This window comes from Haliotis cracherodii, unplaced genomic scaffold (genome assembly GCF_022045235.1).
Source record: "Haliotis cracherodii isolate W230 unplaced genomic scaffold, xgHalCrac1.p SCAF_26, whole genome shotgun sequence".
Classification (NCBI taxonomy): Eukaryota; Metazoa; Mollusca; class Gastropoda; order Lepetellida; family Haliotidae; genus Haliotis; species Haliotis cracherodii.
This window is the reverse complement of record NW_027266282.1, coordinates 1375612-1398167: the sequence shown is the minus strand read 5'-3', so window position 1 is coordinate 1398167 and position 22556 is coordinate 1375612. Positions and strand designations below refer to the sequence as shown.

The 22556-nt window shown below is 40.2% G+C and overlaps 1 protein-coding gene across 1 annotated transcript in view; it reads right to left on the bottom strand.

Annotated features, from left to right (window-relative positions):
- LOC139473054 (RNA-binding protein Ro60-like) overlaps nt 1-14180 on the bottom strand; it is a 58711-nt gene extending 44531 nt beyond the window's left edge. Inside the window, exon 1 of the mRNA XM_071255565.1 lies at nt 13378-14180. Within this exon, the coding sequence (XP_071111666.1) occupies nt 13378-13885 (508 nt within the window). The 5' untranslated portion in view covers nt 13886-14180. The remainder of the gene's footprint in view (nt 1-13377) is intronic.
- Nucleotides 14181-22556: the final 8376 nt, after the last annotated feature.

Sequence of the window (22556 nt, the reverse complement as noted above, 5' to 3'; positions counted from 1 at the left end):
CGAACCGTGCGTGATGAACTCGGTAATACAGATGATTTGGAAGCAGCCTCGATGGAGGCCTCGAACGGACTTGGAGAAATCTTAGATACCTATTGCGATAATTCTACGTTACAGGTACCACATTCGGAGTTTGGTATTAGGGATTTAGGAGGTCTTGACAAGGCATTGCGAACAATGCGGGGAGAACTGATAAATAATATAGCCAAGCTATCCGAACTCGAGAAACATATAGCTCAATAGAAAACAAAACTTGAACAGGCGGGCAATGAGTTCAGTAGATGCTGCGTAGCGGAAAGATTTCGTAACTTAGAAGAGGAAAGATCGGCACTCATCGAGGCAGCTTCCAGTAATAGAAAGGCACTTCGTTCGCAAATCAGCCGAATACGAGAAACCATCGATCAAGTCCTCAACGATGACACTACACTGGCCGATAAAATTAAAACATTGTTCAGAGAACAGGGAATAACAATTGCCAGTATTTTAACCGCGTTGGGATTTATTATATCGATTTTGACTCTCTCGTTAACCGGTGGCAGTACAGGTGGTGGTACGCCACCCACACCGCCTAGTGATAAAAACGGTATAAAAGAGTGGATAAAAAAGCATTTAAAAGCATTAGGTTCAGCACTGAGAAAGCTCGCTGAAAAAGCCGCGGCCGCACTTCCCGGTATAATAGGGAGTGTTGTTTCCTGGCTATTGAATTTATTAGCTAAGACCACCACTTGGCTTAGTCAAAACTTGTGGGGGTTGATCGTAGCAATTGCAGGGCTCTTGTACGTATACGCTAAGAACTATTTAACCAAATCATGAGTAAACCAGCCGCGACTCCACCTACTACAAGCGCTGTTTTTTCATTGATATGTTGTTGATTTTTAGCCGCAATATGCGGTGATACTTGTGCGTCAGTAGATGGTTGAGCGATAGTTGGTGTTTGCGGCTTGACTATTCCATTTTCGCCCGTGATCGTTTGCATTATAAATTCAACGTTCATATCTGAATTTATACCTGTTTTTTGTTGATCGGTAGCGATTACAATTTTATTATTATAGCCTATCACTTGACCGATCTTAAGTTCCATATTACTCGGAGACATGTATAGTCCCGGTGCATAAACGTAGTCCACTTTGGATTGAACATACTGTAATGCATCTTGAAAACGCTTTATAGACGATGGTATGTCAACTGGTGAATTAATGGCGTCCTCCACGTTAGAGACAAACTGTTTTTGCGCATCGAACGCCGTCCCAGTACCGAGGATTCCCGTTCGTGTTTGCGATTGCGCACCGAGAATTGCCCATACATAAGTTCTTATCGATTCATTAGCTCTTTCAAATCCTGGGTTAGTAAAATTATTTTCCGTTTTATCATTAAGAAATTCATTCCACGCGTCTGTTGTATCGTTTGGATGCACAAACTTTGTTATAATATAAGGAATGCCACTCTCAAAGTTCATACGATCTGCTCTAAACTCTTTGCTTGAGAGAGCAAAGCTTGAAGGGATCAGACCCTTTTTAATTAAATAATCGCTTTTTTCTTTAGTAGATTTTTGTCCAGAGTACGGAATACTTAGACCATGGCTAGGTCCTTCAATGCGCCAATCTTTACTCGTAGAAACATTAAATTCATTACAAATACGTTCAAAGGGCCTCTTATCATAAATATTATTTGCGTGATTCCACGCTGGACCCAGCGGTAATGGAGCATTAATTTCTTTAAGTATAATCTGATAGTACACGTGAAATAATATAACAGACTTATATAGTTTAAATCCTGGGGCATTAACAGATACACCATATCCCGTTGTGGCACACCAAACGGCAAAGTTTAACTGATTCTGCCAAAATTGCATCGGATTGAGAAACAAATCGTGCACAATTTTATCGTTAGTAACCGTGAAACTGTATTTTTCAAAGATATCGTGGAATTTAACGGTAAACTCAGCACCAGAGGCAGTTACTATAATCGATTGATTAGTAATGTAAGTCGATTTCATATTTAAGTTATGATATAGTATCATTGTATATTTAATATGTATGTTACACACCCGGGAATAACAAATGGTCAGTCTGTTGAACTGCTTCATACTATCGATAACTCGGATGGACAACTCGAAGTAGCTCTATGCGATATAACGTATTACCCGCTGTGGACCAATATAAATGCTGCGAGAGGTAATAATAAGATGTTTATATCAAATGAAAAAAAAGCCATTACTATACCTGATGGGTATTACAGCGTATGCTCACTCAATGGTGAAATTTTTAAGCCTAATGGAATGAGTCTCACAAAATGAGTCGAATGGGACAGTGAAATTCGACTCTGGAGAAAAAGGTACAATTTTTTTTTACGATAACTTACCAGTTACACTTGGATTTGCATAAGTAGGCGAAATAATAACAATAGGACCCAATGAAACGCGGCATGGAGATATATTACCCAATCTAGTTCCCTATAAAGAGTTGTGCATCCATCTTGATCAAATAAGCACGACGGATAATATTCAACTAGAAAGTCCTTCAACTCTGCTCAGATGTGTTCCAGTGAAAAATGAAAAATATAATAGCGGTAGAACTGAATCTTTCTCATCATTACAATATAAAAAATTACAGCGGGGTATTATTTCAGACCTCAAAATTTCCATATTAGATGTAAAACACCAACCTGTACATATAGGATACTTAAGTGTAACACTCCATATTATAAATAATGGTTGATTCCATATTTAAGTTATGATATAGTATCATTGTATATTTAATATGTATGTTACACTCCTGGGAATAACAAATGGTCAGTCTATTGAACTGCTTCATACTATCGACAACTCAGATGGACAACTCGAAGTAGCTCTATGCGATATAACGTATTACCCGCTGTGGACCAATATAAATGCTGCAAAAAAAATAATGAGATGTTTATATTTGGTAAAGATAGTATTGATTCCATTCGCATAATTATACCTGATGGGTATTACAGCGTATGCTCACTCAATGATGAAGTTTTTAAGCCTAATGGAATTAGTATCACACAAAATGAGTCGAATGGGATACTGAAATTCGACTCTGGAGAAAAGGATGTAAAGATTTACACGAACTTATCAGTTACACTTGGATTTACACGCGGAGATATAATATTCTACAAGACATCAGATCAGGGGGTTAAATTACCCGATTTAGTTCCCTATAAAGAGTTGTGCATCCATCTTGATCAAATAAGCACGACAAATAATATTCAACTTGAAAGTCCTTCACTCTGCTCAGATCTGTTCCAGTGAGAGAAGAAAAATATAATAGCGGTAGAACGGAATCTTTCTCACCATTACAATATAAAAAATTAAAGCGGGGTATTATTTCAGACCTCAAAACTTCTATATTAGATGTAAAACACCAACCTGTACATATAGGATACTTAAGTGTAACACTCCATATTATAAATAATGGTTGATGCATCAGGCCCTGGAACGCTCAGACAATGTAATACAATTGCGCTTTCCGATCTCGGAGACACAGAAGGATTCGGTAAACCCGGTACCAATGGTAGGTTATACGCTTTACACTTACACGATAATGTATACAAGCGGAAAGAAGTTACATTTACGGGTAATCTAGAAGATTTAAGCGATGTCGACGTTAGTAGACTCCTTAAAAACACTTCGTACAATATTATTCGCAACGGTGAGAATAAATGGACTATGGTCGAGGCAAACATCGAGTGGCTATTGAATATCGTCATTACCCCACCTTATGTTATGATGGGTAAGGGACATAATTTAACTAAGATAATAAATAGTGGTATCGTACTCGCGGCCTATATCCCAAAAAAAGTGTGTTAGTCACTCCCCTGCCAGAAAACCCAGGTCATATGTTATATAGTCGTCCGGCCTTACAAAATGTTAGTTTAAATTTGGTTACAGAATTCGATGATATTAAAGTTAACTTGAGTGCAATACCTAATATTTCTACGCTTATTATTGAAGTCTTGTTCGGAGATGTACCGGAAGATGCCTTCAAATATTACCAGGTCTATCGATTAAATGGCTCAAGAAACACGAGCGTCAACGTTGCAGTATTATTCATATCGGAGCATCACCCGTTGCAACCCTCGAGGGGGTTCAAATTATTAAAAGTGACAGCATTTCTCTTACTAAGATATTCTTGCCGTATAATATACACTTGATAAGGTTGATGTATACTCTCAAAACATTTAAGCAAGACCAATTAAAGACTATTGTATATTCGTAATATACACAATGAGTTTATATCCAGCACTCGATGAGGCAATTGAAAAGATGGATACTGTTGATGGATTTCGATTACATCAAATAAGCGACATAAAACATCGAATAGAGAAGGATAGGGAGTTGAAACTTGGATTGTATAAAAAGTATCGCAGAGCCGTGAATGCTCTGGACGGGATTGACACCGCTCTTGTAGCGGCTAGCATGGGACTCGGTGTAGCTGGTGTCGGTTTACTATCAACTATAATTGCCGTGCCTATCGTGCTCGGCATGGAAATAGGTGCCGGAGTCTCGGGACTGACAGGAATAGCGATAAAATTCATTTCTCGTAGGTTACAAAAGAAAGCATTAAAACACGATAGTATTCGGATACTCGCCGAAGCAAAGTTGAACAGCATTGAGGATCATATTTCGACAGCAATGGTCGATTGTAAGATATCCGAGGATGAGTTTCGTTTAGTGTTGTCGGAACTCACCAAATACAATGAAATGAAGCAAGAGATTTGATCAAAATCTCGTAAGACCAGTGGTATTAGCGAAGACGAGAAAAAAAAATTCATAGAACAGGGGAAGCAACAAGCACGTCAATTATTCCGTGCCAAAACCAAAGAACTGTTTGGAGATTAAAAATATTATTTGATCACATTTAGACAAATGCTTACATAAATATATATAATAATGGAAATCCAAAAAACTATTAAATGGAGAGAATTACCACAAGGTTTTTATTATATCAGTGATATCAAACCAACCAAATACGGTTATCAATTGTTTCTTATCAATTTCCAAGAAGAGAGTAGTTATATAGTCTGGTCTCCTAGTAAAATGAACGAAGAACTTAATAAAAATGTTGAATATCGCTTTATTGATAAAAATAATAAAAAATATTTTCATTACCATTTAAACTCATCTAAAGCAATGATTGGCCCCAGGTATTGGTGAGCTGGAGTCAATTTAACTTAACCTCATGACTATCGTTGAATCGCATCATCATTTTGGCATAAAAAATGCCATCTGTAGTAGAAGTATAGGTAATAAATCCGGAGTTGCGGCAGAACCCCCATTACCTCTACAACTCATGTATATGCTACAGTCAAAGTGTAAAATGTGATTCACTCAGGCAGTTCATAAAATGTCTAAATATTTCATCATTTTACAAATTGATAGGAAAATCTGTCCATCTCACATATGACTAATAATTATTAACACTTTCAAATGGGCTTAAAAACATGACAATAGACTAATAGACTAAATATGCTAGGATTAGAAGCCAAAAATAAAGAAATGTACTTTGACTTTCGGTTTTTTTTAATCCTATCATTGTCAGTCACTGGGTGAAGAAACTTAACAATTAACATAAAAATGTTTGGAATTTGTTATCACAACAAATTAAATGGACATATTTTTCAGTCCATTTACTGAATATTTAGGCCAATATTTATTGCCCAAGTGAAACTTTTAGTTATTTTACACATGTAAACAAGTATAACATAAACAATGCTCAGGTGAATTAATTAGTTTGTTACAAGTAAAAAAAGTGTAAACAAAAATCGCACATAACAAGCAAGTTACTTATCAAAGTTTGGGCACCATTACCGATGCTACCTTCAAAGATAGCTACATTTCCTTATCATTTCCAAGACAAAACTGAACTTCATTTTGTTCATCAGTGTGATGATACACCCTCAAACTAATATTGTATCAATAAAAGCCAAAAATGCGCTTAGGGTTGGCGCAGCAAAGGTCACAAACTAGTCAAGATTTCTAGGATATCATCTGGGTATCCATTGGTTAAAAAACAATAACAAAGGCAACAATCATGCTGCACATTCGGTTCCAAATTCAATTTAATGCAGTTTACCCGCTGGATGCCGAGGGGTTTTTTTTTACGCACATTTTCCTAAGATCTGAGAGGTTAAGGTTGTGCAAGAATTGTGCTCATGCGACACTGGACCTACATCCAGCCATAAAAATTTTCAGATATATAGAATATCAAATTTACTATCTGATTGTGTAAATTTAACTGCAAAAATTAAACCAGTTTGAAAAACAGACACTTCTAAGTGACATCCCAGAATTTATTCAGTAGAATCCTAGATATTTTTTTTATATTTGTATACTTATCCTGCATTACTCCTTAATGAATTTCCTGCTTGTTATTGACAGAAAGAAATACTGTGTGAAGTCTTTCTGAAGAGGAAGTTGTTTCAACGAGCTGAGAGGACAACCCTATAACACAGCTCCATCTTAATTATGGAAGTGATGACGTCACTGATCAGCACATTACTGCTAAACGCCAGAATATCTGAAGACATAGTGGGGAGGAAGCTCTGCGATGGGTGGGTCTGTTTAGACGCAGTAATGCAGGATATATTCAAACATAAAAAATATCTAGGATTTTACTAGATTTTTTAACTTATCCTGCATCACTCCTTAATGGATCTGAATCCAACAGAAATGGGGGAGGGCATACCTTCAGATGTGGTCTTCTATCTAACCTCTCCAATATCCCTCAGCCAATCGGTGAAGGTGAAGCTTGGCGTCCATCGACAGTTCCTGTTGACAGCGATGGAGGGAGTTAGGTATGACTGGTATCCAGGTATCAATACAACTAAAGGAGATAACCGAGATTAAAGTCTATAATTGACGTACTGAGGCAAAAAGCAAGTAACATGTAGCCTTCTAGTCAAATGTGGTACCCACCGGTGAGGTCGAGAGGCTGGATCTGGATAGGCGAAGACATTAATGATGCCTAGTAGCAGTGACCTGTTGGGCAACCTATAAAAGGCCAAAGCTGTGCTTTCCTTGCATGTTTTCTAAAGCAACATCTCGCAGATAGTGACTGGCGAACACAGTGTCGGATCGCCAGAAACAACCTTCCATAATGGCACGTATGGAGCAGTTGCTGTAAAGCGCCATGGTGGTTGCTGGTATCTCATGCGGGTTGCTGGCTCTCAGGGGATTCAGACCCGTCGTTTCCTAGTCTTGGAGGATGACAGCTTTCAGCCAAAGGGAAATGTTGTTGCAGCTGACCTCCGCTTGCTGTCGCTAATACTGGAACGAAGAGACGGCAACGTTGTTTGCAGCGATCCCTAGATCAGTGGATCAAACAGTGCAGTGCTCTCACCGGACACAGAAGGAGCTCTTGCTCGTTTTCCCCCGCTCCCACTATCAATGATAGTGGCGGGACAAGGAAGGATCTGTAGGGCTGTCCTGGGAGCTGATTCTTAGCTCATCTTACGATCTTCCGGAATTGCCAAGACGAAGTTGAGGGCAAGTAGAGGTATGTAGTGATGGTGCTGCCCTTTAAATGCCATTTGTGACGCAGGAACTCGGCAAGGAATCGAGGAGAAGCAGAGGTGGGCTCCTAATGTTTTTCGTTGTTTGGCACGAGCAAAGGCTCTATGTCAACCTGATCTTTTAGATGACCATGAGAAGGATTACAGGTGGCGGAAAAACGTAGGCTTGTAGTCCTTCCCAGAGAATGCTGAAGGCGTAAACTGCCCAAGCCTGAGGATCCGGAACTAGTGATACAAAGGTTGGATCTGTTAGTTTTGGCTGGTGGCAAATAGGTCAATGTTGGGGTGACCGAAGTGCCGACAAACAAGAACGAAGGTGTCCGGGTGGAGCTTCCACTCTGTGGGAGCAATGTAACAGGGATTAAATTTAGTGATATTATATTGTGTACAAAAATGAATTATTAATAATTTTAATCTTATTTCAGGTTTTAGTGATCTGGCAGACAACAATTGGTTTATAAATATATAAGTTGCAATTAGTTGTCAGCCCGTCTGCCTCTTGCTTTTATGTTTACTGCACAGTTCTGTGTCATAGGGCAGGTCACATTTTAGGTTTAATAGGTTTTTAGGGTTGATCTACTTTCATGTCATTGTCTTTGGTGTCTTAACAATAGCCCAGGCCAAGCTTCTCACTTGATTGGTCCTGTTTAAATATACATGTCATCTGCCGTGTTTCTAACCAGTTACACTATCACTGCATGAAGATTGCACACCAGCTTTAATATTGTACAACTCAAAGGTTAGTTATTATACATTTTAGTTGTTATATAAATTGAAAATTAAAGTCTAATATAATCATTGCATTAAATAGGTATAAATATGTTCATGATCAACTTAATGAAAGTATATACACAATCTGCCATTCAACCTGTATGAATGTGCGTATGGTCAATACACTGGCTAGTAATTATTGTTAGTAATATTGTAGAATTTCATAGTGGTGGTTACAATTATGTATATATGTTTCAGTAAGTATAATGGTAGCCCTTTTGTTTGTTTGTTTGTTGTTTAAGGCCACACTCGGCAGTATATGACGGCGGTCTGTAAATAATCGAGTCTGGACCAGACAATCCACGCAATTGGGATACGATGACATGCATCAACCAAGTCAGCTTGCCTGACCACTCGATCCCGTTAGTCGCCTCTGAAGGCAAGCATTGGTTGCGGAAGACCTATTCTTCCCCAGACCTTCACGGGTTGATCAATGCATTATCCTTTATATAGGATACCTGTAAGCATTTGCTGTCTGACTACTGGGTGCGTGGACACACTCGCGTGTCACCCACAGGGTAGGTTTCCTTGTACAGACTCTATAGTCTGTTTCATTATTATGCCATCTTATTTTTATTATCTTTGTGTCAACAGATATTTTGTTCATCACGTGTAAAGTCATATAAAGTCACTTCTGTAATGTATTATTGTGTTTTACCTGTATATGATTATAGACAGGCACATTTATGTACTTAGTTCATCATGATGATATGTTCACTATTTGTGATTGTATTTTATGTATATTGTTTATATATTATTTTTACAGAGTGTCTTCTTCGACTACTATGGAATAAACTGATATCACCTAACAACCCGTAGCCTGTGGTTTATGAACATAACACCCTATGGCTGCAACCTTGTCCGGTTGGGAAAGGGCATCTACCAGAATGTTGCGGATGTGTTGAACCCAGAATCAGAGCCCCAGGTGATCGACCAGGTTGACAAACCGGAATGTCTGCTGAAGCAGTGAATGGGATGTCTCCATCGGTTTGGAAGAGACCCCCGATGAATTGTAGACAGAATGAAGGCGTGAGTTAAGACTTCCTTAGGTTGATCAGCCATCCCTGTTGCGTTGCATAAAGTCTCTGTGATGAAGAAGTGTGGACGCGTCCTGGTGGTTCAGGAGGCAGTCGTCTATGTATGTCTCGAGCAGGTCATTCCTCAGGTGGAGGAAGGTGGCTATTGGCTTGGTTATGCGTGTAAATAACCACGGGGCCGAGGAAATTCCAAATGGGAGCCCCTCCCATTGATAGTGGACTCCCATGAAGATAAATCGGAAGAATTTCTTGTCGTCGGGATGGATAGGGACATGGAGGTACGCGTCATGGAAATCCAGGCTGAGGGCATCTTGAGCCTCTATATCCTTGACTGGAGGAGCCTGAGCGGGGTCATCCTGAAATAAGGTGGACGCGCCAGATAACGCTTTGAAGGTGGCAAGATTGTGAATCATTTGGAATTGGTCCGAGCCCTTCTTTGGGACAAGAATATTTGCAAATAGAAGCCTGGTGTTATGGCTGGGGAGGGTACATTCTCCACGACCTCTTTGGCCAGCAGCATCTGGATGTTTGAGCGTTGGAGTTGCTGTTGTGTAGCGGAGTATGTGTCCACTATGGGGTGAGAGTTGGGTCTCCCAGGATTTTCCAATTCCGGAAAGACCTGAGTAGTCTCCCACCTACAGGGGTATCGACAACTTCAAAGACTGGGGGCCTGCCACTTTACTTTTGGTCCCTTCGATCACGGCTCCCTCCCCTGAAGCAGGCTCGACGCTGGTAGGAGCCAGAGGGCCTACCTTTTCCTCTGGATGCAGAGGATGTGTCCCGGACGTGAGGCTGCAGTGAGTTGCGCCTGGGCTGATAGGTGCTGGACTTCGTTGGCTTGAAGAAGGCAGAATGAGCCTCGTGGGCTAGAGCCTTGATGGCAGTCTTGTCCCTGGCCAAAGCTGAGACCCCTAAGTGTCTTGGTAACGTGGCCGTTGAACCACAAGGTCGACGACCATGGCTGCCGGAGGAGGTCTCTCTTGAACTCTGGGTCCCAGTCAGGGAGGGTGAGGTAGCCGAAATGATGTGTATTTGTTATCTCGACTAATGTGGCTCGCATGTCGGTCTTCATGTGCTTCACTTGTCGCTGGAGGTATGAGAGGACAGTGGTGAGGTGATCCAGTCAGTTAGGATTATCCACTGAGAGGTCCTGCAAGATGGCCCTGGAGGAGGACACCATGAGGGAAAGTGGCTTGAGGGAGCGTCTAGGCTCTGTCTCAATGTGGTTGGGCAGTTAGAGCCCTTCATTCGAGGTAAGTCCCTGTCCATTGTATGAGCACAGTCCGCAAGTGTGAAGGAGTGGATAGGATAGTCCTCTCTCCTGAACTTCAGTGCCTTGAAGGTAAGAAAGAGTTAGCGGGAATTTCACGAAGTCCTTGTCTAACGCCGTCATCATATCTTTGATTAAGGGATCTTGAGGGATGGCTGTGGAGTCAGACCAAACAGTGTCTTTCTTGTCCACGCCCTGGCCAGGTGAAGGAGCCACGGTCTCTAGCCAGTCCGCTAGCCAGTCAGCGACCTGGTAGAGACCAAGATGGGCGACGACCTCTGTTGCAGATCCTTCAAAAGAAGGTGCAAAGGAGCCCTTCGAATCGTATAAGTTGGAACGGAGAACTGGGGAGCGGCGTCTGGAGCGAGACGACTTGCTGCTGCGCCTGGAAGAAGCCCCAGAAGTCACGTTGCACGTGTCCAGGAAGGGTGCGTATGGGGGCGCCTGTAGAGACGCCTGATGAGGCGCTATCAAAGGCACAGGTAGAAAAGCCTCTGAAGACGCCATAGGAGGTGGCTGGTAAGGCGCTTGTAGAGACACTGGAGAAGCAGGAAGCATGGCAGGTGGCCGAAGACAAAGGTGCCGGGAAACTGGGTAGGGACTGCTGGAGCAGCTGGAGGTAGTGGAGCCACAAGGCATCCGAGTTGTGTTTCTGAATGCAACGTTCAATGAATGCAACAACCGTGTCAATGACACTTTTGGAGGAACATACACACAAGCAATGCAGAACTTGAATGGAAATGTATTCAATACTGCGAGATGACATTATGTGCTAGGTTGGGTGAAGAAATATGGTACGGATTTCAAGATCTGCTCCGGAAACGAGGACTGCCGCCATTTTCAGTCTAAATCAAAGTCGTTGCCATGGAAACTCAAAAAAAAATTTAAAAAATTAAATCCCAAACTATCAAAAGGCACCAGTTCACCACTAGACCTATCTATGTGCCAAGTTGGGTGAAGAAAATATGGTACGGTTTATATACATATATGAAGGTTGCGAGTTTGATCCTCGGGAATATAAAGAAAACATTTGTCATTTGATTTTACATTTCATTACATAATACAATCTGAATGGAAGTTGTATTAATATAATACCCAGGACATTATATCAAATCCCTGGGATATTATATAAAATCCCAGGGACATAACGTCCCTGTTTATGAGATTTAACCCGACTGGAAAGTAAAACCTCACAATAGGTTTTAATGCCTATAGAAAGGAGTCTCTTATTTAATAGCGATCCCAATGAATAGGTTTATAAGTAATATGCACGTGGCAGCCCAGCAAGAGATGAATGATCAGTTGATTTACTTTTTTGTAAATCAGCGGATCGTTCGTAGTCATCAAAGGATTAACAGAAAATTCATTGATTGATTAATCACTGTTATCTTGCACGGTGGATATGTCAAAAGTGAGTGTTTACATGTCTAGGTTTACTAAAACAAAGGGAATACACTCATATCATGGCGTGAAGTGCCGATGTAAAAACAACAAACTTTGTTCAAAGGGTTAACCGATAATACGCTGATTAATTGCTCATTGTTATCTAACTCAATGGATTTTTTTATGAAAATAGTTGTCACGTGGGCTTTCTCAGCCGACCTTTGAGACTTGACACCTATGTGAAACAACTGAAACAATCTATGTGATCAGTTGAGAAACGAAAACAGGTTATAATATCCCGAAACGATATATAAATTTTAAAATATTTGATTGTTACAGAGACACGTGACATCAAATACGTTTCTTTGTACAGCTGCAGACGTTTGGGATATTGTTCCTTTGTGTGGATATTCATAGATACATTCCTCGAACAAGGAAGCTGCCTAAAATTATGCACATAAATTTGGTAGGTTGTAATTATGATATTCGCATTTTGTTTTCCTTCATTTGCAGTAGCATTGGACAGATTCATTCTTGTTACTCTACGTCTTGGTTGGAAAATTCTTCGATGCGCGATAGCCGTTGTTTTCACAAGTCTTTTCCTTTGTACATGTTGTATATTACAGTCAATTTGTAAAATGTGATTCTCTCTGGCAATTTATAAAACGTGTAAATATTTCAGTCATTTTGACTGAAAAATCAGTCCATTTCTTTAACAGATTGACCAAAATTGATCAAGACGATCAATAGGGCCTAAAAACATCAAAATAGATTATTATGTAGGATTAGAAGCCAAACAATATAGAAATGTACTTCTCATCGGAACATTTTCAGTCTCTTGGTGATGATATTAAATATAAACATGTTCGGAATTCATTATCATAATAATACAGATAGACATATTTTTCAGTCAATTTGTAAAATAACTGAATATGCAGGCGTTTAATAAATTTCCTATGTGAAAATTTTGCACATTTTGACTGTAAAAATATAAACACGATAAAATAAGCAATGCTCAGGAGAAATATTTACTTTATGTTGCAAGTCAAAATAGTGTAAACGAAAATCACACAATACCAAGCAAGTGACTTATCAAAACTTTGTCACCATTACCGATGCTACCCACAAAGATACCTACATTTCCTCATTATTTCCAAAACTGTATTTCATTTTGTTGATCAATGTGACCATACGCACTTATACTATCAATAAAAGTGACAAATGCTCTTACTAATTGCACAGCACAGGTTGCGAACTAGTCTAGGTTTCTGCTATATCATCTGGGTACTCACGGGAAAAAACAATAACAAAGGCAACAACCAGTCCCGGGGAATTGCTTTAGATCAGTGCCCCTTTAACATTAAATATTGTCCTTTTACTTACCAGCATTTTCTGGTTTTGTGTGACTTAGTCGTAAAACATCAAGATGTGTCCATCCACAAGATGATTTAAACCTTGTTGTAAGCTCTGCTAATGTCTTTGCATCTTTTTTATTATACCAATCACTGACAGTTCTTCGCAGGGCTCTACCCCAGCCTTTCCTGGTCTCTGACGTATTTTTGGCATATTGTATAAAGGTGAACAATTGTACTGGTGTTTCACAAACCTGGTTTACTGCATTGAAAGCAGCTCTTTTAGTATGTGCACAAACAGATCTTGCACACACAGCTAGTGACAGAAGACACGGTGTGTTTCTGATGTTTGGCACTGCTTGACGAGAGGTGATTTCCCTGACTACCTCCTCGCCGTGCCCAGCCTGAAGCAGGCGCTCAAGGCAGGACGGCACAATCTCTTGACATGTCTTGTCCACTGAACCAACGCGATACAGACTTTCAGAACCAATTACAAGGAATCTGCGAAAATGAGCCAAATCTTCATTCATGACGCTCATTTCTTTGATGCTTCCAACTGCTAACTATCCTATATTTGGCGATATCAGCCTTGAACAAATTATTATCTGGGCCTATCGCTCTGTCCAACAAACAACTTCGTCTTGTAGCCTAGATGTATCTGAGGATCCCGGTGAGATGTCGGTTTCTGCAACCTCTGTAGAATAAGCAACAGCTACTTTTCCTCGGCCTTACATGCGAACTGATGGCATAAGGACACGCAGAACCACGATATTCCACTGGCTGGGTAAAAGTTATTTTCGCTATTCGTGGAATTTGTACCTTCTCTCGGTTTGACTTCTCTCACAACTGTGTAGTTGACTCTTGGCCGAGCCATTGGAGCAAGCTTGGGCAAGGTAATCAAAACGGCACACTGCCAAAACGGCCCTGTTTAGGAGACACAACCTGGAAACGGTCTATTCCTTGGGCTACATGAAAACGATTGATACTATTTTGACAATGCTTTCATAATATGCATAAATAGAGGTTATCACACCAGTGTGTTGGGAAGGTATGTCCTGGGAGTTTATCGATAAATAAAAAATGACCCCCTGAATATTCTTGAAATAAATAATGCTTCAGACCTTTGTAAGAAAACACAAAAGTAATTTGTTGCAAGGTGATTTTTTTTTCAATAAAATTCAGGGGCCTACCTTTAGAATTGTCACAAACACCACAAAAGTTTACAAACACGTCACTATACTCTATGACGTAATTTGTGGCCTGTCATCAGCTAGGTCCACTAAGCTGGTAATTTTTCCCCCAGCTATATGTTATTTTTTTATAATTAATACAAGAACACAGTTATATAGAATACACTTTATTATTTAGTATCATTCTCCCGGACGCTCCCAACAGATGGTCCACGACGTTGCCCGGACGCTTCTAGCACCGGACGTTTTACACTCAGTGAACCATCTGGGGCCACGCATGAACTTTTGAAAACGTCTGTGTTTCAGTATTACTTACCAAATGATATACAGAATATGACACTATAAATGTACATTATTGTTGTTCCATAAGCAAAATTACACTGTATCCTTCAAAGCCTACGTTACCGACTACCTCGTCAGTTCGAATGAAATGAAATCGAATTTGCTTCGCAGATTTACCATTTAAAAAGAATTGGGGTGTATGTAAACATCCAGCTATATGTTATTTTTTAAATAATTAATACAAGCGAGAACACAATTATACATAATACACTTTATTTTTTAGTATCATTCTCCCGAAAGCTCCCTGGCATTGCCCGGACGCTCCCTGTAGTGATTCAAAAGCGAACTCACAGTTGTGTCGTCACTAGCCATGCTCATGCCTCCCTCGTCCCTTAATATTATCCACATCATCCTTACAGTGTTCCCTACCACGCCTTTCTGTCACAAAATCCACCCGACGAATTATTAAATATCATGTCGCGTTCTCGCGAGTTCGACGTCTGACGTCTGACGCCTGGTGCCGTTTTCAGTTCGCGTCATATCGGCTCATTCCTCAAAATCTACTTGTTTTTGCGTAGTTATCCTATGTTTACATTGGTTGTACGGCTCCACGTGCTGTCATCGAAGCCCAACGGAGAGCTAGCGACACGGTCACTTTGATGCATAAATATATATTGTCATGCAACTCACTGTCGCAGTTGTAGTAGCATATCTATATAGTTTTGCAAAACAATATGTTAAGCGCCCCCAAAATACTTACATTAGTCCGTTCTATACTGATTTCTGAAAAAGCACGTTTGTTTACAAACAAGAGAAAAGTCCGGTCACGTGATATGCAAATTAGCCTGTGGCAGTGGTGTTATGCTGAGTCACCACTGCGACGGAGTGTGTGTCTTTGAGACATGTGATCTACGGCAGAGATCGTCCTCACGAGAAGATGTGGTATGTATTCTAAAGGTGCTCCATCCATACGTCACACGTGTGTCGTACAAGGTTCCACTCTAGCTCCTACCCAGAGTTCCATGCGGCCGGCAGCCAGCCAGCATAGTACGTGTTATGATGAGTCACCACTGCGCCGGAGTGCGACAAGGTTGTCCTCGTTCTAGTCGTTTTGATAACCGTGACCTCTGTCAAACCGGAACTACTTTATTCATTCATAAAAAAAAGCGCGAGACGTCATTCTTTTTGCAACTATGCAGAACTGAAGCAATCTCATAAAAGCGAGACACATTTACACACACTTTATTAAACCAAACAAGATAGTCGCACGCATGAACTTCGTTTTATATTCTGTATTAGTTATGCACAGAGCCACTGCAGACATTAGATAAACGAGCTATATTTCCATTTGCAATGTTAGCCTAGTACTACTACCGATCGATAGATCGTGGGTCACCATGAGCGTGACGCACCCAACCACTGTCTCAACTTTCAATTTGATCTAACATAAATGGTTAAGCGTGGTGAAATGAAGTCAGTTTTAACTATCTGGATATATATCTGGACTTACGTTGGATGCTCCGGTTGTGCCATCAGTGTCTCCAGTCGAAGCGGTTTTTTCGGCAGTTTCGGGAGATCTTTGTTCATGAAGAAAAATACACGACTGCACGACCAGATCACTCAAAGTGAACAGTTCCGATACAAATCATTTAAAAACTCCGTGGAAGTGTGCATGACTTCTGATTTTATGGCCCAGAAAAATCCAAATGCGAACATAACATTCCCTAGCGGAAAACGCTGTGAGTAGATCACGGTTGTCTTTTCTTATTCGGGCGGTGACCTTGCCCTTCGTTCGAAGCTGTCACTGACATGCAAGCATACTTGAGTTTGTTGATTTTAACGCTCAGTATCGGGTCGTACAGTTAACATGAATGTCCTTGGTGAGCACTCTTATTTCTCTCTTCAAAAATGGCACGGACAGAATATAAATTCAGCTGATAGGTCAAGGAAACCGCAAAACACAGCCGGGAACTCGGTGCGAGTCCGAGTGACCGACTGTTTGTCCGATATTCAAAGCGCGGCGCTAATTGACCTTTTAGCTTTTCTTATAGGTGTCTTGCGTACTAACAACAATGCGCTTGAATTACCATAAGTTGAATAAATTCTTTAAAAAGCGTTGGTACTGTCATGTTTGCACACACAACAGCAGGAACACGTTGTTAATGCATATGCATAAAAATGTCAACAATGCCCATATTTGGGCATATATAAATATTCATGCCCAACCAGATTTGCAACTGGTTTCAGTTTGATCTGTCAACGAAAGAACGTTTGCACATGGTAAAAATATTTTGTTATGTTCAATGTATATAAACCCAGATAGGTGTCATGGTATGATAATATGTTTTGCAAGACCTGCTTGATGTTATCTAGAAAATTGGCGAGGTAGATATTATTCTTGGAGGTGATTGTAATGTCCGGACAGGTACCCAAATTTTGTTACTGATGATATTGCTGAACGTCTAGATACAGGCTTCTTTGATTTCATGTTTAACAGTTTGAATCTTGTGAGATACTCTTGTGATAAAATTGTAAACAAATATGGTAAAAGGTTGCTAGATCTGTGTGCAATCTTGAACTTAAACATACTAAATGGAAGGGCTGGTGATGATGCAGGGACAGGCGATTTTACTCATATAAGCTTCTTTGGAACAAGTGTGATCGACTACATTATCGCTTCCAGTATTATGTTTACCCTGTGCAACAGCTTTAACGTTATCTCGAGAGGGGAATCCCCGCATCTGCCACTAACATGTTCATTTCAGCCGCCGGCTCAAACCGTACCCCGTGCTGGGAGGCGAGATGCACGTGCAAGTGTAAATGTCAGTTACAAATACATGTGAGACATTGCGGGGGGGGGGGGGGGGGGTGTATGTAGAAATGATCAAAAACAAATTGTTAACTTATATTAACGACGCCAGGTCCTTTTGGAGGACGTTGAAACACTGTACATCAACAACCCAACATAAATCTCCTATACCTATTGACACTTGGTACGAGCACTTTAAAAATGTGTTTGATATTTCTGATAAGCAACATATGGTTGATGATGATGAGGATAATAATGTACATGAAGCTGTTCACGAACCTGGTGATATATCTTCCTCTATCTTGGACTCTCCTATTTCACAAGAAGAAATATTAAAAGCAATCTCAGAACATAAATGTTCAAAATCTGCTGGATTTGATAATATAATCCCAGATTTGTTTGTAGCTGCTAAAGATAGTCTGGTCCCTTATATTGAACTTGTGTTTGATATTATTTTTGATACTGGTAAATTGCCAAAGGCCTGGTGTTCAGGTATAATAATCCCTTTGTATAAAAAGGGTGATGTATCCTTTCCCAATAATTACAGAGGAATAACTCCATTAAGCGCATTTAGTAAACTCTACACAGCAGTATTAAATAATAGATTATCATATTGGGCCAGCACCTCTGACAAGATAGTTGAATCACAAAATTAAGCTGGTTTTCGCAAGGGGGTATAGTACAACAGACAATATATACATACTACATGCAGTTATTCAACGTTACTTATGAAAAAAGTATGGCAAGATTTATGCACTATTTGTAGATTTTAAGAAAGCTTTTGATCTTGTAAACAGATCTAAATTACGGGCAGCCTTATTGCATCAAGGACTTTCTCCTAAATTTGTGAAGTCTTTACAATCTATCTACGATCATGTAAAGGCCAGTGTCAGATCCAATAACATCTTTTCGGAGGAATTTAATTGTACTCTTGGTTTAAGACAAGGTTGTGTATTAAGCCCAATGTTGTTTTCTATGTTCATCAATGACCTGGCAAGAGACATAGAATAATTATGTTCGTATGGAATACAACTACATCCCGATCTTATTCAACCTTTTTTTGTTTTTATTTGCTGATGATATAATTTTGGTTTCTGATAGTGTGTATGGACTTCAGCAACGTATTAATACATTGGAATTGTTTTGCGATGAATATTATTTATATGTAAATTTGGAGAAAACCAAGGTTGTTGTTTTTAAAAGAGGTGGTATCTTATCAAGGCATGAGAAATGTTTTTTTAATGGAGTCAAGCTCGATTGTGAAAACTCCTATAAATATTTAGGCTTAACATTTACCAGGTCTTTATCATGGGGTAAACATATAAAGGATGCATCGCTACAAACAAAGAAAGTGAAATTTCTATGTAGATTAAAATCTTCAAATGAACAAGACTGGCATGCAACTCTTTCAGAAAGCTCAAAATCATATAACTATTCGTTGTATAAGCAAACGTTCAGCCTGGAAATATATATTACTATGTTACCACAAGAGAAATTTAGACATGCTCTGGCTAGATTATGGTGTAGTTCCCATCATCTTCGAATCGAATCTGGCGACACAAAATGGAACCTAGAGTGGAACGAGTTTGCAAAGTATGTAAACACAATTATGTTGAAGACGAGTACCATTTTAATCTAATATGCAAATGTTACCAGATTCTGAGGGCAGAATTTATACCAAGAAAATATTATGAATTCCCAACAAGGCAAAAGTTCAACATACTAATGTCATCTGTCCATCGAGCAACTGTACAAAATCTTTCTTTGTTTATTGTTAAAACCATGTACCTTTCGCTCAGTCAGATACCATAGAAAGTCCACCCGTTTCGTAAAAAAATGGTATCTAACGAGAATGAGTGTAGTATTCTCTATTGAGATAACTGGTATCAAACACATGTATGAGATCAAATTCCAGGCCAGTGATTGGCTACTCCATGGTGATGACCTGAGGTCAGATATTATGACGGACGACTTTCCTGATCGTAAGTCATTGATACGTTGCTCGTGCTTCAGTCTTATGTCAACCTTCGTCTGTGTTGAATGATATGGTTCTAGAGTGTTAACCCCCCTCGGGGGTAGAATTGGTCTTCAACAACCCATGCTTGCTATAAGAGGCGACTGAATATGCTTGTCATAAGAGGCGACTAACGGAATCGGATGGTCAGGCTCGCTGTTTTTGTTGATGCATGTCATGGTATCCCCGTTACGTGGATCGATGCTCATGATGTCAATCACTGGATAATCTGGTCAAGACTCGATTATTTACGGACCGCCGTCATATGGCTGGAATGTTGCTGAGTACCGCGTTAAACAACAAACAGACAAAACATCGGTGGGTCAGATGTGGATTTTCACTTGGCAAACCTTCATTATGTCCAAGGCGTAAATGGGTTTCGTTGCCCCAACACCTATAAAACTTTCAAAGGTCAATCAATCAATCATTAATCAAACGATTGTTGTCTATTTGTTATATAATATTTACGTTAACTGTTCTTACGACTTTGTCGCCCTGCGTGATTTAAGACCTGAAATAGCGACCGTCACAGTTGTGTATAGTGGTGGTATGGTAGAAGTTGCCTCTCTACATTTTCAAGCAAATACAACATTAAACATTGGGGTGCCAACACTGTGGCAACTATCCTTGAAACGTGACAGCTTTCTAGATTATGTCAATGGAATAGTTTATTTAAGAATTGACTTCAATAATTTACTGAGGTATTTACAAACGGAAAAACTGGAGTGCAAACTTTATGTAAATTCGTAAAATGTAAAAGTCAGTTGTTTAGATAAATATGTCAACAATAAAAAAATCACAGCTTTTTTAAACATTTAGTGTCTAATTGTTTTAGAAACAACAAAAGACACTGAAGAAAGACACCAGAATGATCTGGAACTGAGCTCCATGAAAAACGCACTCACAAGGAAATCATGCAGCACAAAGTATTTTGTCATCTTAGCTGATGACCCTGTGCATGTTTGTTAAGAATTCTATCTGTCAACTCTACACATTAGCTAGCTGCTTACGCCTACTTCCACAGTAAACTTCCTATAGATGGAGGAGTTCCAAAATCAGATATGCGTGGGTGTCACAGACAACGCTTTAGCCCTGAAAATGTTAAGGATCGTATCCGAGACCACATACAATGCTTTCCCAAAATGCCTTCACATTAAGTAGGAACAGAAACAAGGAAAGTGTTTCTAGAACCAGGACTCAGTGTATCAAAGATGTACAGGCTGTATTTAGAGCAATGTAAATCAAAGGATGAAGAACTTATAAAGGAATGTATGAAGCAACAAATCTTTGACATTGAGTTTAATTTGCGTTTTCATTCGCCCAAAAAGGACAGATGTGAGCAGTTTAGAATGGCTGAAATGAGTCAGTCTGTATATTGACTCTCAGATGCCATCAAAACTGAAAGAAACAATGACAGATCGATTGTAAGTGACGACACATTCACAATATGTTTTGATCTTGAAAATGTCATCGCTTGCCCAAGATGTGTCCTCTTTCTTTTATAAGCGTAAACTGACTTGCTTCAATTTAACAGCACACTCCTCAGTTATCCTCATGGACATTGTTCTGTGGAGGAGGTGGGAATGAAATAGCGAGTGCCTTAACTGCACTTTTGGAGAGGTTTGTTCAGGATCATCCTGGAATAAAGCACCTTGTGTTGTGGACGGATTCCGATGTCCCCCAAATCGAAATTTCATCATGTTCACAGCCCTAAAGGAGTTTCTTGCAAGGTCTGTTATCAAAAGCATTAAGAAAACGTTATGTACACCCCTATTTCTGAACCATGACAAATGGCAAAAATCATGGCATGGGATGACTGACCACAGGAGTTGGGCGATACCAATGTCACCGGATAGAACAAACATTTGACAACAAATAAAGAAGATATTGGTGAGTTGTGATTGAAATGTACTGACAAAACCATCATGGTAACACAGGTACTGTTTTTGACCTTAGACAATACCTAAAAAAAGTATGGAGCTGCAGGATTAAGTTAACTAGTTACGTTTTATGTTTCATGTGAAAATGTTCCTTAAAGTCTCTACTTGACATGACACGTGAAACAGATCAGTAGCGGGTATAACCGCCACGTGCCCGGATGATGCATTCCACCCTACGTCTCACGTCTCAGGCCTCTAGTCAGACGTTGGATCTGTTGATGGTTCACCACTCCTGATGCAATGCTGCTTCCAATTGGCGTAAATCTTGTACAGGAGGATCTGGTGCCTGCATGCGCCTCCCCAGAATATCCCAAACATATTCAAGGGGGTTCAAATCTGGGCTCATTGCTGGCCAGGGTAGAGTCGTTATTGCATTGGCCCTAATGTAATCCACGACTGCATGCGAACGATGAGGCCTGGCATTGTCATCCGTGTACTGAGGTCGAGTAGCAAGAGGGTGGTTGTCAAAATGAGGAACGACGATTGGCCTCAAAACGTCCCAGATGTACTGAGCCCCTGTTAACTTGCCCCTTATGGTGACCAAATCCACCCTGCAATCATGAGAGATACACCCCCAAACCATTACCGAGCCCCGTCGTATGCAACAGTCGGTTTAATGTTCCGGGGGTGTAGGCCATGTTCCGGTGCCTCCAAACTCTTGTTCTTCCATCAGTGAAGTGGAGCAGAAAGCGACTTTCATCTGACCAATGGATCAGTATCCAAGTTTTCAGATTCCAGTTCTGTCCAGCAATACACCATGCTAAACGAGCAGCTTTGTGCTGATCTCTCAACAAGGGTCGCTTTATGACTCGTCTAGCCTTCAGTCCTGCTGCTTTCAGCCGGTTCCTGAAGGTTCTGGTGCTGAAACGACGATTTGGCAACCACAGCTGTTTTAGACGAATGCTTGTTAAAAAGGCTTCTCGGTGTATGAGGCGTAAAAGGTTACTGTCTTCACGATGTGTCGTCACAGGAGGT